Here is a 21,632-nt window from a genome sequence, read left to right on the forward strand (position 1 = left end):
GCTCTACTATGTGTGTGTTTTAAACTTGACAAAAGCCTCTAATTACAAGCAAAAGTATGACAAACTATTGTTATTATGGAAGCATGGAAAAATGGCTTCCAGGTTATACAATACAATTCCCATCAGGTATTTTTTTCCCTAATAATAATAATAATTTAATCCCCATAATAAAGTTATGGACATGTATTTATGATCGTATAAAAATAGATCGGGTTTAGGTCCTGAAAGTGATTAAATTCAGTTTAATTCGGAGCTAATTTGCTTTTAGTGCTGATGTTTGAGTGTAAATATTCTGAATGCTTTGAAATAGTTAAATTTAGTTTTTAGAAAATTATGTACAATCATTTGCTGTCAAAGTCAGAAAATTATTTATGGGTAAAAATGGTGAGTCTTCAAACAGCCTCCTGGTCAAAATTTGGATACCACATACTGGGAGAGGTTGCGGGAAAGAGAGGGAGGGAGTGAGCCAGCGCTAGAGAGGGAAGGAGGGGGTGTGCAAGAGCTCTAACAGGTGTGTCTCCCAATGTGCAGCAGCCCATTGTCACAGTGGACTTCGACAGTATCAAATTTGCTGTTTTGGACCAGATTTTTTTTCATTTAATTTTTTCCCCAAAAAGTGTTTTTGTTGTTGTTGTTGTTGTTTTTGTTTGGACTGACAGACGTCACTGCCCAACCACTCCTTCCGAGACCCACGCCATATTATTTTACGCTAATTGAGATGCCCACGTGACCCACTGAAGAGTGGACAGATGCGCACAGGATTTGCAGTCCTAATTACACGTGAAGATTCATAAGGAGTGACGGTGAGAAGCCTTTTACTTTTTTTCCTGACTTAGTTGTGAAAGGAAAGAAATGAAGTTTAACCCCTGGTGGATTTTATTGAATTGATTGTGTTGAAATATTCATGCTGCTACTCTTGAAAAATAATAAACATTATTCATCTTATTTTAATCAGTGACTGAATTATTGTTATTACAGTTGAAACATCTGATTCATTTTTGTATCGTTCATTTCAATTGGAGTATTTCTTCCCTTTTGTGCAAATATAGATTGCAGAGGAAGGATTCCAATGCTGTATTGGATAGAATTATCAAGACAATGGTGTCAAGAAGAAGAATTTCACTCAAAATATGACACCTGCTCAAGTTTTCTTTATAATGGCTTCTAATAAAAATTAGTAGGCGTGTCTTCCTTCATCATTAAGGTGAATTTGACCTATTTTAATAGGTCTCAACTATAATTCATCTTTGATGCAAATAAACAAAGGTTTGTCATTAGATATACTAAAACCAAAATTCATCTTATAAACTATGATTTGTCATAGTGTTTTTGTTCGGCTCAAATACTTTTGATCAAAATCTCCATAGGATTAAATCTCTATTTTTCTTATTTTTCATTTTTCTTTCTAATCATAGACTTTTAGCTGTTTTTTTTTTCTTTAATCGCCACTGGACACCACCATCATTTTTCTCCCGGCTTTTCATCTGCCTTGTCCCCCCTGGCGCTCTGCCATTTGGCCTTTCGCATTTTTCAAGACACTCGTCACCCTGAAACACTCTTCTTGCTCACATCCTTGTCCACCTTTTCACAACGTACTGGTTTCCTAAGAGGCTTCACCCTGGCGGGCTCCATTCCAGCCAAGGGGGAGGAAGACTTCCTGACATTGGCCGCTTCTCGCCTCAGCCGCAGGAAGCGTGTAATTGGAGCGGCGGTCGGTGTAGCTATGGTTTTGATTCTCCTGGTTGCCATTCCCCTGCTGGTCCATACAACCAAGGCAGGAAACTCGGCAAATGAAGGGAGCCATTATGAAATGTTGGGAAGCTGCCGAATGGTCTGTGATCCCTTGACTACTTCTCAACCGGGCCAGGAATTAACAGCGGTGTCTCCACCGCCCCAGGATTACTCTGGGAAGAAGATCAAGTCTGGCATCCGGGGACCTCCGGGGATACCTGGCCCCCCGGGAGCACGTGGGCCCCCTGGAGAGCCAGGCAAGCCGGGGCCACAGGGTCCTCCCGGTCCAGGTCCTGGCGGCTATTCTCCTTCCCTCTATACCCCTAAAATCGCCTTTTATGCCGGGCTCCGCAAGCAGCATGAGGGAAGCGAAGTACTCAAGTTTGATGACGTGGTAACCAATGTGGGCAACTACTACGAGCCTAGCACTGGCAAGTTTACCTGCCCGTTGCCTGGCATATACTTCTTCACCTATCATGTGCTCATGAGAGGAGGCGACGGCACTAGTATGTGGGCGGACCTCAAGAAGAACGGATTGGTGAGTAAACCTGTTTGAGTCACTATAGTCAAGACACGTTGTAAAAAAAAAAAAAAAACAATTAAAAAAAACTTGAATTTATGGTCAAAAGCTGTGGTTGCCAGAATATTAACCTAAACAAACGACTAAAAAAAAGCAAATACATTTAAGGTTTACTGTCAAATTAATGACAAATGACCCAAATGACTAGATTTCTACTGCTGTTTTACAGTATAACTGGTCCTAAGCATTCTGGGAATATGCTTTTGCTAACTTTCTAAATGCAGAGAAATACCTCCAAGCAGTCTTCAGTAGCTCGGCAGTCAGCACGCTTGACTGCCAAGATTACACTAAAGGTTCCAATTCTGGTTGGAAAAGATGAGAATGAAAAAGGAGAACTGTAACATGGATCACAGAATGAACTAATGGTGGAAATACAATTTTTCGACCCCGATTTTCATTTAAAAAAATCTATCATCAAATTTAAAATTACTGAAGCACTACACCGTTTACAGTTTTTGTGTTGTTTCAATTGTAAGATTCTGGCAAACACTGCCAGCACTTTCCCATAAATCTAGTGCTTCCTTTCATCAAAGCATTCAGACAAATTGTTTTATACAAAATAAGACATTTTCCAAAACACAAGTCAATCAGCAAGCACAAAAAGTGAAAGAACGCCATTCCAGCTCATACCTAACACCCCTTAGCTACCTGTACTGAAGTCAGCCACAGATGTCAAAGTATTGTCATGGACTTAAAATGTACGTACTACTGACTCACATCCAAATACAACATTGAACTCCTCACATTCAGAACACACTCCACTTTAGCAGGCGGCCCGATGATAGATGAGGAATGAAAGAGCAATCTTTCTCCTCATTAAAGGGGGAATCATACAGTCTGAAGTTACCTGCCCACATGACACCTATATTTGCATTTGCACGTGCGCTGTGGCTAAATGACAAGTGGCAGTTTGGAGGCGGCCACCAAAAGGAAGGGTCTAATTAGAGAAGATTAGACACTGAGCTTGATTATTGCCTAAACACAAGTGCAAAAGAGCACCAGAGGAACGTCCATCACCTTGCTGTCCAGTCAGTTGACAACTCAGCTAAATTAATAATGAATGGAAAATTGACAGTCCGCTCACCCACTCCTGCATTCCCCAGACACTAATTAACAGGAGAGGGGGGCTTTGAGAGTAGAGAGAGGTTTGGAGGGATGAGGAAAAGAGGCGGAATATATCACAATTCACTTCAACGTTGTCAAAGGAGTCTAAATTTCGACAAACAAGCTTTTACGCATCTTAAACATGTCATTTCTTGTTATCCTGAATATTGCGAATAGAAAGGAACATGTTTTCATCATTATTTATGAAAGCAATTGCATTTAAGCATATGAGCAAATACTGCATACCCAGTCCATCTAATGGTTTGTCCAATGCCCCGTATTGTCTCATGTCATCTTTGCCTGCTAAATAATTGAACCATTTTAGATTAGATCCTTCCTATCCTATACTTTCCTGCCGTAAATACCAATTTTCCCAGCGTGTTCATTGATTCTCCATTCATTATGTTTTCGTTCAATTCAATTATTTAACCTCATGAGGTCTATCTTTACACTCATTGGGTGGCCCCTTTAAACAGTCCTGTTAATAAACGGCTTTGCCCAACAGGGTTTGACAGAATGTGAGCAGCTCGGGAAGGAAGAAGGATGTGAGTGATGTACGGTCAAAGCTGCATGATACTTGTTCAGATTTGTTGATAGCAAAGCCCGCAGGATACAACATAGTGAGCCCAGGGTGGAGGCTGAGGTTTACAAAATGGATACTGTTAGACAGATTTCAATGTTTAGTTCTGAATAAAACACGCTCTGTTTTGTACTGCCGAAGATGTTTGAATTTGATTGTTGTAGCTTGTCCACCTTTAAACAAAGAAAAATCTACCTTGGCGTTCTGTTTCCATTCTAACCTTCACTTCGTGACAGACACAGAATTGAGGGAGAGAGGATGAATAAAATGCAGGCAGCTTGACATGACAGGGACAAGCTGAGATGTTCACTTGGGGTGCATATGAACGAGAGAGAAAAAGAAGACAAGTGAGGTGACGGGAATACAGCGAGATGATGCAGAAGAAGATGGATGGCTTCTTGGAGGTGGGGAGACAGTGGGCCGCTAGACGAGCCATCGGGGAGGCTGGCAACGAAGGTCGGGACGGGAGCGGGCACGATGACCAATGGGCATTCGCTGGGCTCGACAAATCATCAAGGTTGGCTGCAAGAAGGCAGAAAAGTACTGTAGTCTGCATCCTCTAGTAAAACGGAAATCACTGTTTCTTATCCTTTTGGCTTGATTGTATCTTTTTTTTTCTCCATCATCTTCACTTAGTGCTCTCAAAAGACCATAATTGGAATCTAGATTGTATACAAATAGCATCAAATAAACAGGAAGCAACAGGAAAAGGTGTGCCAAACAAGCCTGGTGACTTTCCTCAAACATTGACTGATGAAGTCTTGCAAAATATTTTCTCAAATAACCTTAACAGTCTCGTTGAGAATTGATAATAAAATGCAGGAATGAGAATATTAACAAGTGCTTTCAAATCTGGACGATAAAGAGCACTACACTCCTCACTATTGAATAAATATCTGAATGTAAACACACAGACACAAACTCAAAAGAACAAATTGTATAAAAAGTACTGTGCCGCATTATGAAATGTTCCAGGCAGGTGTCAAAAAATTATTTCTGGTAAAAAACAACAACAACAACAACAACAACAACAACAAAACTGGTATTCGCCTTCAACATAATGGAGAATGTGAATGACTTCAGCCCCTTGCAGACAAGCTTTTGTCAGCACATGCTTTTATACCCATATCCTCTTTGTCAGGTTGCCAAGCAATCAGCAGGGTGAGTAATAATGAGAGCAATGACACCAGAAGTGCTAACGAGTGTTCAAGTACGAGTCAGAAAGCAAATGCCAGAACTGTCGCCAGGTTCGACCAAAGCAAAACAGTCAAATTCCAAAGTCAAAGTCTTATTGATCACATTATTGAATGTGAGAGGCAACACCCACTGTGAGTTCTTGCCCCACGGGCCTGACAAACAGGCCACATGTCAAGAAAAAGAGCATGTTTTTACTTCACCATGACACCCTGCTCACAATGGGTAATACGTGGAAATATGCATTCCTGATGCACAAGCCTGTGCTTCATCAAAATGCTTGTATTTCAGTAGGATGCATACACTATGAAATTAGGGCCATTTACAAATAGGTCAATTATTTAAACTGGGAATTTGAAGAAGTTCAAATCCAGGTCACGTCCACTTGTGTGGAGTTTGCAGGATCTCCCCTGGCCTTCGTGGGTTTCCTCCGGGTACTCCGGTTTCATCCCACATTCCAAAAACATGCATAGTAGGCTGAATGGACACTCTAAGTGCATGGGTGTGAGTGTGCATGGTTGTCCGTCTCTTTGTGACCTGTGATCGGCTGTCCCCCGCCTCTGGCCCAGAGTCAGCAGGGATAGGCTACGGAACCCCCCTAATGAGAATAAAGCAGTTCAGAAAATCAAGGAATAATTAATATATATATATATATATATATATATATATATATATATATATATATATATATATATATATATATATATATATATATATATATATATATATATATATATATATATATATATATATATATATATATATATATATATATATATATATATATATATATATATATATATATATATATATATATATATATATATATATATATATATATATATATATATATATATATATATATATATATATATATATATATATATATATATATATATATATATATATATATATATATATATATATATATATATATATATATATATATATATATATATATATATATATATATATATATATATATATATATATATATATATATATATATATATATATATATATATATATATATATATATATATATATATATATATATATATATATATATATATATATATATATATATATATATATATATATATATATATATATATATATATATATATATATATATATATATATATATATATATATATATATATATATATATATATATATATATATATATATATATATATATATATATATATATATATATATATATATATATATATATATATATATATATATATATATATATATATATATATATATATATATATATATATATATATATATATATATATATATATATATATATATATATATATATATATATATATATATAAATAAGTCAGGTGATATATAATAATACATAATATTACTATATACCGTGCACTACTGTAAACCAAATGCTATTAAGGTCTCATGAGGACAGTGTGTGTGTGTTTGTGTGTTTGTGTGTGTGTGTGTGTGTGTAACAAGAGGTTGGTAATGTGATGCCCACATCTTAAGAGGATATGCTGACTGTGGCACGGCTTCCGTGGGATTGTCATAGATCCAATACCTATTACATTCCCTAAATCCCCACTGTGAGCCCGACATGCTCACACCTCAATCTAACTTTCACAAATCATTCCGGCCAGACAGGGATTGAGGGTCTGGGGATTTATGATTGAAGAGCATGGGTCGTGCTTCAGTAGCTTCCATGTTGGCAACAAGACACGATCAACCGACAAAGCAATGTAATGATCAGCTTGAAGTCAAGCCATCATTTGCTTTGCTAGCTGTGAAAACGGGCCTGAATGACATATCAGACCTATTTTGAAGGACTTGTAAAAACACGTTTTGTGATTTATTGAAATTGATTAGAGTTAAACGCATCCGGATCGTTCATACATGTGCATGAAGTGGGTTACCAGTAGTTCATATTAGTTATTTGGGTCTTCCCCTGCTATGTAAAATTCATACCATTCATTTTGGGCAATAAGGCGGTAATTTTCCTCCCTGTTTTGTACACTGCGGTTTGTAGTCCAGTGCGTCTTACGTGTTTATGGATTATCACAGATTAATGAGCTTCACGTCTTTTTGTGTAAATATCCCATGGTACAGCCCAGGGCGTGAGCCGGTTGAATTTTGACACCCACATCCCACAAAAAAAGTTAGATAGAGGGAAATTCTATTTCTTTTTCTCACTTAATGTAACTAATTTGATGTGTTTCAGTTTCATACATTTCCTTTCATTTTAAAAATATCAAGTCATATCAGTATTCTATATCTGGAAAAAATATTGAGGTATGAAATTCAGACCATATACTCACATACTCTATAGAATTTATAGCAATGATGACAATGAGTATTCGAGACTAATTTACCTGATACGCAGTCCGGTCTTTTATCACCTGTCATGGACCTTTTTAATTGCCCCCTTAAAGGTCAGGTGGTGTTAAAATGTCATCACTTGGCACCACCTGTAGGAATTTTCTCAATTAGATAATACAGGTAAATCTAATTAGCCTAAAAGTAAAGTCCAATATCTCTTAATATGATAGAAAACCCTGTCCTTGTTACATGTAATATTTGCTATAGCACCACTCATGCTGCTCATCTGTCCAACCAAGACAATTTCATTATGAAGCATAACACTGAGTGGCATGTAATACCAATCTGGGATATAGCTCCACACAATACACACTTGTTGTAATGCTAAGACTCCCAAAGGATAGAGGAGTTCTTGTCAATAAATATTCAATTTGCTCACAAACACATAGTAAAGTGGAGCCCACAATCCAGCCCTTTCCGAACACTTTTCCTATGTGCTGTGGTCCCTTAGGTAAGTTTAACAGCTCCTTTTCTATTGTCTCCGCTCTAAGAGGTCAGTATATCACAGTGAATGAATCCTGTCAGTTTTATTACCCGTGGAGCACAGCGCCACAGATGAAAACAAGACTTCATATAGCCCTGCATCTCTCTGGTCTCACAAAATAGCCCTGCTTGATCAGTCAGTGACTTTCGACCCTCCCCCTCGATTTCATCCTTCCCCTTATCCTTTTTTTGTATCCCTTCCTTTCTTTCGACTTGGCTTTGAAACAAAACAACAATGCATCCCCCTCTACTTTCTTCTCACCTGTGTTCTTTGACTACTCCCAGGTGGGTTAACAAGAGACCCTGTAATGAAAGGGCTGGGCAACAAGCGGAGACTGCCATTGGCAAGCCCTAGGGGTCTTCACTGCACGGTTTGTACCCCTCGTCCTAACTCGAGGATCAACACATCGTGTAGGATCAGTCTGTGTCCTCTCAGATCCAGATCAAACGCTTCTGTTGTTTCCCTCTCATAAGCCCGCCTACCTCTCAGTCTGTGTTGTATTAATCAATAACTTCTGTTATTGCTGCTCGTACAACAACTCATGCTCAGGTATCAATTCTTATTGGCGTGCTGCTGAAAAAGAATGAGTGTTTATCTTGGAGTCAAGAACTCACACAAATTAAATGATGAGAATCCACCACAACCTGATGTGGCGGGTGAGGGGAGGGTAGCCTGATTGTCTAACGCCTCTCGGTCAAAATAATGAGCAGGATGACATATGCTTGACATTGATAGGAAGTCACCATTGTGGCATCACTGTCAGCTGGAGCCTAAGATGCAAATTGGGATATTGGTTCTCAAGAAACATGTCAAGCACAACAACCAACTAACCTTTAAACATGACTGGACAACTGGTTTTGTTTAAAAATATTGGGAAGATTCTTCCATGTTAATAGCGTGATTGATGAGAATTGTATTTTTGGTGTGACACAATTTTTCACATTAGAGAATGCAACCATCTTTGCTTTAATAATGCACATTATTAGTTAGATTTCTTTTTATTGACCAATTGATTACATAATTTAGAAATAAATGTGCTAATTCCACAACTTGTCTTCATCAGCTCACAGAGTTCTTTGTGCATTGCTTATGGCTATTTGACAAACAAGAGATTTTTAATTATGTGAAAATGGACCTGGCACAGTTTCAGTTCAAATTGTGGCTGCATGTATGACCTCTGATTAGAATTAATTAACTATTATTTAACCCGAACTTCTGAAAAAAAACATGACAAAGGGAAGTACAACTATATGGTGATTAAAAAAATGCTCCAAACTCATCACATAATATTTCGCTGTTAGTAGGATTCCTCCTAAACATGCCGCAGCATCTCTTGGTTCACCTTGTTGATTGCTGGTGTCATTCAATCTTTTAAATCATACATGATGGACAATGGTGGTTTATTTTAAAGACACAGTGTACGCTTAATCATTCAAAAAAAGATCTTGCAGTCAAAATTGACTTAAATTTTATGTCAATGGCAGCTAAAGAGCGAATACTTAAAAATGAATAATTGAATAAAAAAAATAACAATATTTTTTCAACTGATTCCAATTCTCTGACTATGATTGAACCCGATTTCCAATGGCATGATTGGATCTGAGACATCTTTACTTTACATTAAACACATGTTCTTGTGGGCTGCATACTGTAAAAATTTAACTAGGACTGTAAACATTTTTTTTAAGCATCATACGGCCCAAAGTACAAAAATTTGTTTTGTTTGCCATTGTGCATTTCAGACTTATTTATTCAAACTGCTATCACAAACAGAATATTAGAGGATATCGAATATATAGAAAAGTTTACAGGGCTGCTTCACCCTCGGGAGGCTGGTTTCACTGTGCCTCTAATCAATGTGGCTTAAAAGGAATGTTTAATTAGTACTTGTCTCTTATATGCTGTACGTATATTGGTTGCAAAATCTTGTTCAAATTGAACTGCAAGTCCTGTTCATGCATTGGAAGATTACTTTGCAGATGATCAATGATTAAAAAAAAAACACTCGGATGAGAATAAAGTGAGGACCGTATCATTTTGTTATAAAATTCAGGATTTGTTGTTTTGCGATCGACTGTTTCCAAATTGATATACAAAAAAATGCAAATTATAGGGGTGATAGGGTTTAGTTGCACGTCAAATTCCGCAGCTGTCAAGGATACGCGTATTGCTTGTCTACGTGGTGACAGAGATTGACTGCGCCCGACGCAGATGGACAACGAGCCAGGCGCAATGCCACTGATGGCTGACATATGTATATAGTGTGTGGCATCTACACAAGGATTTAATAAAGACAAATCTTTACAGGTGAAGAATGCAAAATCAAAAAATTGTAAGAATTGTATCTATAATTCCAATTTTCAAGTCGAGTAAGAAGTTATGGGATTCTTATAATATTTTTTGTATGGTTTGCAAATGCTGTTCACGTCCCATGTTGAGTCAGTAAAGTATCTGACAATTAAGTGCCACGATCCATACAGCCACTCTACATAATTAATGTAGTGGCAATAGCAAATTGTTACAGGCTGCAGGCCTTCTATGTCACCGTTCATGTTGTTGTTGGTGTATACACTATTCTTTTTGTCTATTTCCGCATTATTTGAGGATGAAGCACAATGTAATTCAGTAGATATATTCTAGGATGTAAATGCATCTGTCCTTGGAGTCTGTTTTTTTTTTTTATCAGGGCTGATTAATTGCAAACTGCTTGTCGGCTTTCAGTTATTTTCCATAAATTTGGTTAAAAAAAAAAGACAATAAAAATTCTTCCCGTGATTATAGCATTGTTAACGCCACTGCTTTCTTCTAAATCACGGCAGAAATTTTTAAAATACGATGCAAAAATAACAAAAGGTGAAAAGAACTAATGAATGAGAATTATTGTGACTGGCTGCCGATTCACAGAAGCACAAAACAATATGATATACGATATTTTCCTTTCAAAAATCTCTTGAAAATGTAGGCTAATTCCTTTTTTTTTCTTGGCCATGACAAATTCTTCCACATTAAAAAGAGTTAAATGCAAAAGTATTTTTGCAGTTTAATTCATAGCACACTAATGGGAGCAATCCTTGCACCCTCAATCCAGCCATCTGTAGTTAAACATCAAGAAAGAGTAAACCCAATTAAATGTGTTTAGCAAACAAGTAAAGATCCACTGCCTTTGGGTCAATAAGCACTTGCTCGCAAACAGCATGCAAATGGGAAGCTGTCTGGCTTTGGCAGCGACCACTCGATATCAGGCATATCGAGCCATCCCAAAGGATCATAAGCAACAGGTCAATAGCCGCAGCTCTCCTCAGCTCTAGTCGACCGACAATGTCGCTTATCTCCAAATCCCAATCAGTTCTCCACCCCGGAGCTCCTAGCACAGCAGATCAATACATGGGAGAGGGGGTATTTTCTCAGACTAAGCTCAAGGGGTCACAGGTCACTCAGCATTCCATGAGTGCCGATTCCATGCTTGTGTATGAGTGTGTTGTTTGAAAGTGATTAATAATTGAATATGAGCATAATGGTGATGTAAGTTTGATGTGTGTGCTTCATTTGAGGAAAGCGCCGAATGCTCGGATCTGTTGAAAAAGTAATGAATTCATTTGCACATGGCTTGAGTGATAGCCGGGATCTCGCTGATATGCCTGCGTCCTTTTCGAGTTACAGGTCCGGGCCAGCGCCATCGCTCAGGATGCCGATCAAAATTACGACTACGCATCCAACAGTGTGATCTTGCATTTGGATGTGGGCGATGAGGTGTGTGTGCAACTGGACGGCGGCAAGGTCCATGGCGGAAACACAAACAAGTACAGCACTTTCTCTGGATTCCTCATTTACCCAGACTGACTCATCAAAGTAAACTTTTGTTTTGCATATCAAATATACATATGCATACAGATTTCATTCAACAGGCATACATCTCAATGCACGTATATGGAGCACTAAGTGCACAAATATGCACACATGCAAGCACACCTCCACGCAAGCCAGTATTAACATACTCAATGAAAGGAAGGGGGGGGGGGGGGGGATTACACTGAAGTTGATTTATATGGGAGACATTACGCAATCTCCTTTGTGTAATTTGTGGATCTAAAATATATAAAATATTATAATGTAATTCATTGAACTTTAATTCAATATTTAAAAACAACAACAACATTATTCTGATTGTTTATGCAATAAATGTGTTACCATTCCTCATGTGGAAAATTATGTTCTTTTCACTTAATTACAGTGTCTTTTTCCATTTAGTATTGAAACCAGAGTAAATGAAAGAGGGGCAAACAATCCAGTGTAATTGCTGCATCCGCTAAATTAAAAGAAAAAAACCCAGAGCCTAAAAAGATTATAATACAGTACTCCACTGTTATTGGAACCAATAGAAATATGTTCATTCAACGAAATGCCTATTAATTACTGTGATTGTGTCATTCTATGTTGTTGCTGTTATGAAGCATGTTTATTCAAACCGTGTCTTTCGGACCAAATCATTCACAACTATAAATGCAGGATTGCAACTGCAAAGGCAAACTATTGTACAAAAGTACACCCTATGTGGTAAATTGTGATTTTTGTCCCCCTCTGTTTACAGCCAAATTAGAACCACTGTCTTTACAAGCCAGACAGGGTCGATCTTTTTCTCTTTCCAAAAGTACCGTAAACAATTTTATCCCATTTTACAAGTGTGTATTACAATATTCTGCGTATGCGTGTCGTGTATGAAATGGAGGCAGTCAGTAGGACCAGCAAAATGCAGTTTTACCCAAGCTATAAATGTTGTACAGTACAAGGCACTCTCACAGATCTTATTTTTCTCCTTAAGGAATTGTCCATATTTGGTCAATAATCTGTCTGCTCTGGTATATTGAAGAGGTTGGGTAAATAATTCGTATTAAATAATCTGTGCCTACATCATATGTGTTCTGTTTCATTCTTGAACAGGTGTGAACATGCTGTGGTCTGAAACATACATTCTTTCACAGAGTGTAGAATTCAATATACGGCATGTCAACATGGATTTAACAAGCACAGACCAGCGTCACTTCCTATATGCTTCAACATGGATTTCCAATATGTCTTAAGACACTATCCAAGACACAAACATTAATAGCACGATATAGATCCCACTTTTTAATTCACACGGGATCTGCAAATCCAGCCAATGTATGCCATTTGAGAGCAATATTACAATCAATTGTGCAAACATTAAATTAGTTCCTAGACGAGTGGACATTAGATTTGGAATGTACCTGTGTAAAGCAAGTATTCTCACTAAACAAAACAATTAATAATGCTGCAAAATCTGGTTTGTGTTGTATTAAAACAAAAAAATGGTCTTCCTTAAAATAAATTAAAATGAATTATGCTCAGTTTGATGCACCCCGAAATAATTTTATGTTTCTTTCAGGGAAGGGAGACTCATTGACAAGCAAGCACATACCTTAAACCAATTGCACAATAAGGAGAGACACAAGTACACACTTGGGGGTCATTGATATGACTCGAGTATTGATGAATGGGAAAAGAACATCACAGTCAGTCTTCCAAAACAACGTGTTTGAAAAAGCCTGCAATCAAATTAAGCCAGTTTCAAGCCTGGCTCAAACGTTGCCTTTAGACTGTACATAAATCCTTGACATTGTCTTTGTATTTTTGGGACCTATCCAGTATCCTTTACCAAGTAGGTCCTTAATATTTTTTATTAGAATTTCAACAGTTTTTACAAATAAAAATTGTGTGTGTGCATTCTTGCTCATTGTGCCCTCTTAATTGGCTGGCAACCTATTCAGGATATAACCCACCTACTGCCCATTGTTAGGTGGGATGGGCATCCCCATCCGTGAAGATTAGAGACTTGAAAAATGAATTTTCTGGTACATTGGCCTAAAACGTTAATGTTGGTGTGGCCTACTATGCCCCTAAAGGTGACTTCCATCTATGTAGCTACCCGGTTTCATAGAGTTAAGCTTTTTGTCTGTAGCTATCAAAAATAATCATTTGAAATATAAAGGACTAGTGAGACCTCATATTAGACAGAGCATTCATGTCGTCAATATCGACTGATTTCTGCTGACAGCCCGTTAGATTATTGATGAGGAGAGTACTAGCCTAGTTGTCATTAGGAGCACTGATGCCATCTTGGTCTTTTAAGTACACGATTAGGATGTTTTGCCATAGATCCCAGAAATCACAAACAAATCAACCTCTCATTTGGCATTATAGAACCCGGGTCAATGTCCTTTGGCACTGCTGCGGATGTTGGGGAGGATAGAAACAGACTGGGCCCATTAGCAACTGCACTGTCCATTGCACTGCCGTGTGGATCACAAACTTACAAGTAGGAGGATTACAATAATCAATAGCACTGACTTCCATCGACCCGCCGCGTGCACACGCACACACAGCAAGTAATTAGTTGACAACAGACATGGCTTCACACGGGCATGCTCCCACATTGCCAGAGCTAGTTGTGAGGGGATACACTTGCAGTTGCTTCTGCACAGGAAAACAAAAAGGTCACGAAGCAACCTAGAGATAGACAAAGAGGAAGATAAAACTAAACATCCGTTTTGGGCTTTGCACAACGTGTAAAACGTTGATAAAAACCTCATTATCATTAACCCCAACATTCCTCAAACTGTAACTGCACGCGGGCCTTTATGTGCGGGGCCACGATTCAGTGCCAAATGTAGACATCGCTCCTCCAGTCCAGTACGGAGTACCCAGAAAAAAAACACGCAGGCACAGGAAGAACATTCACGCTCTATACAGTATGGTTGGAACCTGTCAGGGATATGAACCCTCGACCTTAGAACAGGGATATGAACCCTCGACCTTAGAACAGTGATGCGATTGTTCTAACATACCCGACACCAGGGCAAAATATATTCGATGCAATATATTGCTTGCATGGCACTGGCAAAGATAGACACGGAATGGACATGTTTCAGTGGCTTCAAGTCAAAATGGATTGAAGTTTTTCCAAGTTATTTCCTGCTAAAATTACTGCATGTGTACTCATCAACGCTAACCACAATACGTACTAACAACAGCACTGCCCTCTTGTGTCAGACAACCAATAGCACAAACGCTCAATTTCATTAAATGTCAAAGGCTGAAAGAAATGCATTCAGGGCCAAAATAATATTTGAGGAGATTTTTATTTAGATGAAAAGGAGGGGCACTTCAAAAGCATGGAAAACATTAGGAATGTTGTCTTGCTTTGAATACAATAGCATTTTAAGGACTTATTTGACCGATTTGCCGATGTCAAGGCAAGCCAGTGCTTTGGAGTAAATTTAAGTTTTTGCCGATACAGTAGATCAAACCATCACCATGTATACGTATATGCATGTATAAATATTAAATCCCCATTCAAATTTGACATGTTGGTAGCAGTAGTAATTACAGTATACCATCAGTGGTGAAAAATTTCAGGCAATGTATCATGGAATGCACAAACAAAGCAAGTCTTAAGACTCCATAATGTACACATTTAGATTGGTCATTTACAGTATGTTGTTAAGACTTGGCACCAGTAGCCAAGGTGCCGTCTTTCGACGTATCAAATCCATGGCAAATAGCGTGTGGGTATGTAAAAAGTGAACTTTTAAAAAGAAGAAACGTGACAGGATAAAGGACGAGAGATAAAGTGGGATTCCTTTCTTCTTCAGCCGTTCATGACCATCCTGACCAATTCTGTGAGGAGAGATGAGAAAGAAAACATGTCAGAAATGCATGTAATGGCACATCCCCAATATTGATGGCCCGATTAATAGGAAGCATGGAGACACTGAATGAGAGAAGGAGGTGAGGAAACCGTCTATCGCTTTTTCAGCCAAAGCGTTTGGCCGCGTCTATAATCCAACGAGAGCTGGTTAGAGAAGCCGTATGCGCCAAGTGCTTTCCTCCAACCGAGATACAGAGAAAGGAGAGGATCAAGTGAGCAGGGAGCTACATATTCAGGAGAAAACAGCGCAAGTGTGACTCTTTGCAGTTGTCTGGTTAGTAGAAAAGGGGGTACTGGTCCATCCACCCAAAGACGAGACGTTTAAGGGAAAGCCAACGGCCTACTTGAGTGCTTCTGAGAAAGAAAGAACAACACCTACACTTTTCAAACACCGACAGAGTAGAGAAGCCCTTTAAGAGCGCCATTGGCATGCAAATGAGCAGCTGCCAAGGGATCTGTACAGTCTTTTTACGTTTGACAAACCCTGTGTGTCCAGAACAGGCCAACATAGCGTGCCGGGACACACGCAGAGTGCCATGCTAAAGGCAAAGGACAAAAGTAACAGGACAGGAAAGAACCTCTGAACTAAATTCACAAAGGACCATAAGGCTTTCCCAAGACAGGTTCAATCTACTTTGAACCAAAACAGTCTTCACCATCTAGACTCAAGTGTTAGGGAGGCCTATTGTGAGTGGAATATTATTACAAGTTAGCTAGAAAGCAGGAAAGCCTGGCCGTGCCACCTGATGGTATACACAATACCCGTACCGGCTCTCAGCCTGACATGATGTGGCGCACAAAGGCTGTGGAGGAAGAACAGTTACACACTGTGAGTGGTCCTCAATATACAAGCCTACAGAAGCAGTAAAGTTGCTAAGGTTTTTCCACATTGTGGCGACCATCGCAACCCAGTGATAAGAGATACTCAGGTTTTCAATCACAAAAGCAACCTTTAGCAATTTCAAATGAACCGACAAATCAACCCAAGATTTCATGCTTCAGATGATTTGGATATTTTTTTGGTGTACTGTATATATAGTATACACATCATAGGTTATGATGGATACTACGTTTATTGCACTTGCTTCATCAAATGGTTTCACCCACATTCAGGTGAATTTTTCCATCCACTTCTACAGAGGAATCTCACCTTCATAATTGATGCAGCCATTGGCATCTTCGTGTCCCGCCAGGAGAGTCTCCACTTCTTCCTCTGTCATTTTCTCACCTGGACAGCAACATTAAAAGTATTACCATGGGAATTTGAAACATTTTTAAGTGAACCTTAAAGAAATCCTTAATAGAAAAATGAATAATCTCCCTACCGAGAGTGGTGAGGACGTGACGCAGCTCGGCACCCATTACTGTGCCATTGCCTTCCTTGTCAAAGACGCGAAGCCCCTCCACAAAGTCCTCCATGGAACCTTGATCTTTATTTTTAGCGATGGTCTGAAGCATGGGCAAGAACCTTTCAAAGTCCAGCATCTTGGTATTCATCTCTGAGAGCAAAGAGAATATAGTGCTGATAAGGAAGTGTGCATGCTCCGGGCTTATGATTCCTCACTTTACATTTAAGCCCTCTAAATGGGAGGGAATTATTATGAAAGCCTTACCCTCAGCTTTGGGGTTGCCCAGAACCTTGAGAACATCAGCAGTGACTGGGTTCTGTCCCAGGGAGCGCATGACATCCCCACACTGACTGTAACAGATCATCCCCTCTCCTGTTCTGTCGAACAGCAGGAATGCCTCCTTAAATTCTGAAAAATAAAATAGAATCTACATGAAAAGAAGGGACACGAATCAAACAAAAAAAGTTGACGTGTAGGGCTTGGAAGAGATTCTAGGCCAAAGAATGATGGAAAGGCTAAATGATTAAATGTGACTTGACAAGTAAAATACAGTTATGACACTGACATGCAAACGAAAGAAACAAAGCAGGCTGATAATTGTCATTAAAAACATTCTTGTTAGGCACAAAGAAATGGAAACTTAAGGCAACATAGAGCTCAGGTTCTGCTTAAAAGTACTGCAAAGACGACACCCTAGAACAATTCAAAACACTTCTATGTGGCAGTGAAACCCTCAACCTCCAAAAAAGGCACATTTGAGTTTGTGTACATGTCTTATAATACCACCAATGTAAAAAGGCGCTATGAAATTGTACAAGTGACGTCAAAATAGTAGCAGACTGTTTTGACACAAATTGAACATTGAAAGAGTCTCAGAAAAGGCTTAATAAATGAACAAGACGGAAGATGTCACACGTAGAATGAGGTGAAGATTTTTGCAGTCTGCTAGCATGTTAGTACTAGACTTTTGTTTTGTTGCCAGGTAAGCATTGTCAACATGTAAAAAAAAATAGCAAAAGAAAGATGGACATGAAGATCAGTTATGGTTGGGACCTCACACCAAAAATTGTCCCAAAAAACGTGAGCATTTCTCAATACAATCTTTTGGATAGAATAGGCAAGAGTGCAAGATTTGAGTTCCAAATTCATTTAAAAAAAAAAAAAAAGTAAAATAACAATGCAGACTTTCATGTTGTTTAAATTGGGTACCAAATAACACTTAGGTAAATAGTAAAACAACTCATACTACTGAAGACAATTGATGCGGATGGATAGAGTATAAACACTAATCCAACAATGGGCAAATACTGAATATGTATTCTTATCTGCGTCATTGACAAGAATACAATGGGGACAACAATGATTAGTAATTACATTAGTGGATACAACAACAAAAAAATGGTCAAGGGTTAGCAGCCGAGTTCAGTTTGCTGTCAATATTTTAGAGGGAAATATGAACAACGTGGAAATTTAACTGGTGATTTTCTACAGCTAAACTATTTAAAAAAATAATAATAATAACAAGATAAAGTACTTGCAAAGTAATGGACTGATATAGTACACTAATTAGAATTGGCAGTAGGGCAAAAACCAAGCCCAGGTTCTTAGGCGGTGTAGTCAGTTTTTTTCCCTGTTCAACGGAATGCGCCTCTTCCCTTCTGGTAGTAGACAACTTTTCCCCAGCACCATATTTGGTAATGGAGGAGTGGAGGCAAGGAGGAGGAGAAAGCAAGAAGAAACACAGCCTATTATGTCGACGGTGATTAAACATACAGCACATCACTGTGTACGGCACCAAAAAAGGGGAAGCGCTTACAAATGACCGTCTGGGAATTGATGAGCCAAAGTTGATGATAACCTTACACAAATCAGGAATGGCAAAATACTCTGCACGATGACAATTTGTAAAATTACACCACTGCAGATACACCAGTCCACATTACATAGCCACCAAATTGGAGTTGTGTTACATCAAACGAGAATTATTTGGACATATCTAACAGCTCAACTCGCCTCATTCACAATTATTAAAGTACAAAATTCAACATGCAAAGCCACCCCTATATAAGGCCAAATAGGCCATTTTTTTGCCTTTTTACCGACTTACCATGTATCTGTTCCGCGTTAAATTCAATCTGTGAAAAAAATAGGCAGTTGCAAGGAGAGGAAAGGATGAAACAGTGAAAGAAATAAAGGGGAAATTAATGAAATTGTTCCTAGTGGGACAGGAGAACAAAAAGCAGGGGAGAGTGGCTGGCGACAGGGGGCAAAGTGCCATTGGAACCAAGCAACAATGATAGCAAGCACGAGGAAGTATAATGTAAAAAAAAACGTTTAGGACTCACCCTGGATTTGATCGTCCGAGAAGTCTGACTGTTGGGAGACATTTCATGAGATGAAAATATATTTTTTGTTTTTGAACAACGCTAGCAATGTTAGCTCCGATTCACTAGTGCTTTAAACAACAGTAGATTCACAATTATGTACCTTTTCTCGAATTAACAGGTTCACGCATGTTTATTATTACACAAATATACGGTTTATATATATTTATTTGCCGGGAAGTGGGGGCGTTCATTAACGTACAAGGCAACAGTAGCTTGAAAAAGTTGCACTTCCGCTAGCAAGCAGAGAGCAGAACGACATTTTGAAACCCACTTTTCAAAAACGATTACACCGATCACTAAACGACATTTAAACTGCAGTAATGAACGGGGTTATTTGTTTGTTTTAATGAAAAAAATGGAGCGAAAACTCACCATGTTTGAGACGGCTGAGGTGTGTCCGCGATGTTGGCAGAGAAAAGAATTTGACACTGACTATAAGCACTCGTCAGACTCGGGAGGAGTGACGGGATCGTCGATGGGCGGGGCAAGGATTACCACACACCCCTAAAAAAATAAATGTGACGTCGATGCGTCATTACGTCAACACGTCCACAGGGTGACGTCTGCCAACTCCTACAGTCATACTTGTAGTACTATTGATACATTAGGCCTTTCATGCACGAATGATTGATTATTCCGTTTTTCTTTTTATAATCCTTTTACAGAACACCCATTTCATTCTTTGGCTGGCGCTGACGGTGTTAGACGTCGGATCCATTTTGAAACAGAGCAGAGTTTTAGATTTCTGCTCTGGGGCAGTTTTTGGTGGGAAGTATAGAAAGAGTTGAGGTGAAGTATCACAGTGTTGTCAAATGTATGGCCCTCGGAATACTTCCAGCCCATCAGGTGGTCCAATTTGGCCGACAGTGTTGTTATATGTCTGACAGGCATATTATACTTCAATCATACAAAATTCAAAATCACATGGTGCTATTTTGACATGATAGCTGTAATACCATTTTTGTGTCTGCAGTCAATTACCAACCTCCACCAGTAGGAGCCTGTTGGCTGTTTTTGTGTGTGTGTGTAAAAGCTTCAGTGGGTGAGTGCGCTCTGTTAGAAGCAACACAAGTAAATATACCTCTTTATTAAAGTTTTTTTCAAGGCCATCTATTACTAGAATTGTTTTGTCCCACCTTTTGTTCCCAATGGTATATCTGGTACATTATAGTGAAATGTTATTTGTACTGGTGGCCCTGTGGAAGAGTGGTTATTGCAGTGGCCTCACAACTTTGGGCTCCTGGGTTCAAATCCAGGTTGATCCACTTGTGCAGTTTGCATTTTCTCCCCGGGCCTCTGTGGGTTTCCTCCAGGTACTCCGGTTTACTCCCACATACCAAAAATATGCACGGTCGGTTGATTGGACACTCTATAGTACCCCTAGGATTGGGTATGGTTGTCCGTCTCCTTGTGCCCTGTGATCGGTTGGCCACTGATTCAGGGTGTCCCTAGCCTCTGGCCAGGAATCAGTTAGGATAGGCTCCAGCACCCCCCGCGACCCTAATGAGAATAAAGTAGTTCCGAAATGAATATATGGATGAATGAATTATTTGTAGTTACAGTTAAATATTTTCCCACAAGAGGTCAGTATTGTCTTGCACAAATAAACTTAACCCCCCCCCTCTCTCTCTCTCTCTCTCTCTCTCACACACACACACACACACACACACACACTCCTCTCTCTCTCTTTCTCTCTCTCTCTCTCTCTCACACACACACACTCCTCTCTCTCTCTCATACACACTCCACTCTCCCTCTCTCTATCCCTCTCTCTCTCTCTCTGCCCCCCTCTTTCCATCCATTCATCCATCCATCTATCCATCCATCTACTGTATCTAATTAAAACGAGTGTGACTTGGGGGCACAATCCATCGCACACTCAACGGGGCCTTAAAGTACCTAATTTGTGAGTACAAAACCCTAAATAGCGACAACATCATAGTCAATCTGCAATTCAATCACAGATCGAATACAGTAATGCTTCAAACAGCAAAAGTAACTCAATGGAAATAAATTGGAAAAATCAAACCCTTAGGCCTCCCTTCAATTTCATGTAATTAAACAATAGATATGTTTGGCGTGTTGTACACCCCCGTAAATAGGTCTGGAGAAGTT

The 21,632-nt window shown here is 38.9% G+C and overlaps 2 protein-coding genes across 3 annotated transcripts; one reads left to right on the forward strand and one right to left on the reverse strand.

Annotated features, from left to right (window-relative positions):
• The first annotated feature begins 1,579 nt into the window (after positions 1–1,579).
• On the forward strand, positions 1,580–12,064 carry c1ql4a (complement component 1, q subcomponent-like 4). The gene is made up of 2 exons (XM_077731714.1): positions 1,580–2,269; positions 11,716–12,064. The coding sequence occupies exons 1-2, from the start codon at positions 1,724–1,726 to the stop codon at positions 11,893–11,895; spliced, it is 726 nt and encodes a 241-aa protein (XP_077587840.1). The 5' UTR covers positions 1,580–1,723; the 3' UTR covers positions 11,896–12,064.
• Positions 12,065–15,193: 3,129 nt separating this feature from the next.
• On the reverse strand, positions 15,194–20,028 carry LOC144196662 (myosin light polypeptide 6). Of its 2 annotated transcripts, XM_077717040.1 has the most exons (7): positions 19,890–20,028; positions 19,476–19,503; positions 17,395–17,538; positions 17,107–17,280; positions 16,932–17,009; positions 16,550–16,584; positions 15,194–15,750 (listed from the first exon to the last, which is right to left on the reverse strand). In XM_077717040.1, exons 1-6 carry the CDS (start codon positions 19,890–19,892, stop codon positions 16,556–16,558), a joined length of 456 nt encoding a protein of 151 aa, XP_077573166.1. In that variant the 5' UTR covers positions 19,893–20,028; the 3' UTR covers positions 15,194–15,750; positions 16,550–16,555. The 2 variants fall into 2 exon arrangements, with proteins under 2 accessions (XP_077573166.1, XP_077573157.1); XM_077717031.1 differs by lacking the exon at positions 16,550–16,584.
• Between the last annotated feature and the right edge of the window lie 1,604 nt (positions 20,029–21,632).

The sequence above is a fragment of the Stigmatopora nigra genome, chromosome 1 (genome assembly GCF_051989575.1).
Source record: "Stigmatopora nigra isolate UIUO_SnigA chromosome 1, RoL_Snig_1.1, whole genome shotgun sequence".
NCBI classification, from domain to species: Eukaryota; Metazoa; Chordata; class Actinopteri; order Syngnathiformes; family Syngnathidae; genus Stigmatopora; species Stigmatopora nigra.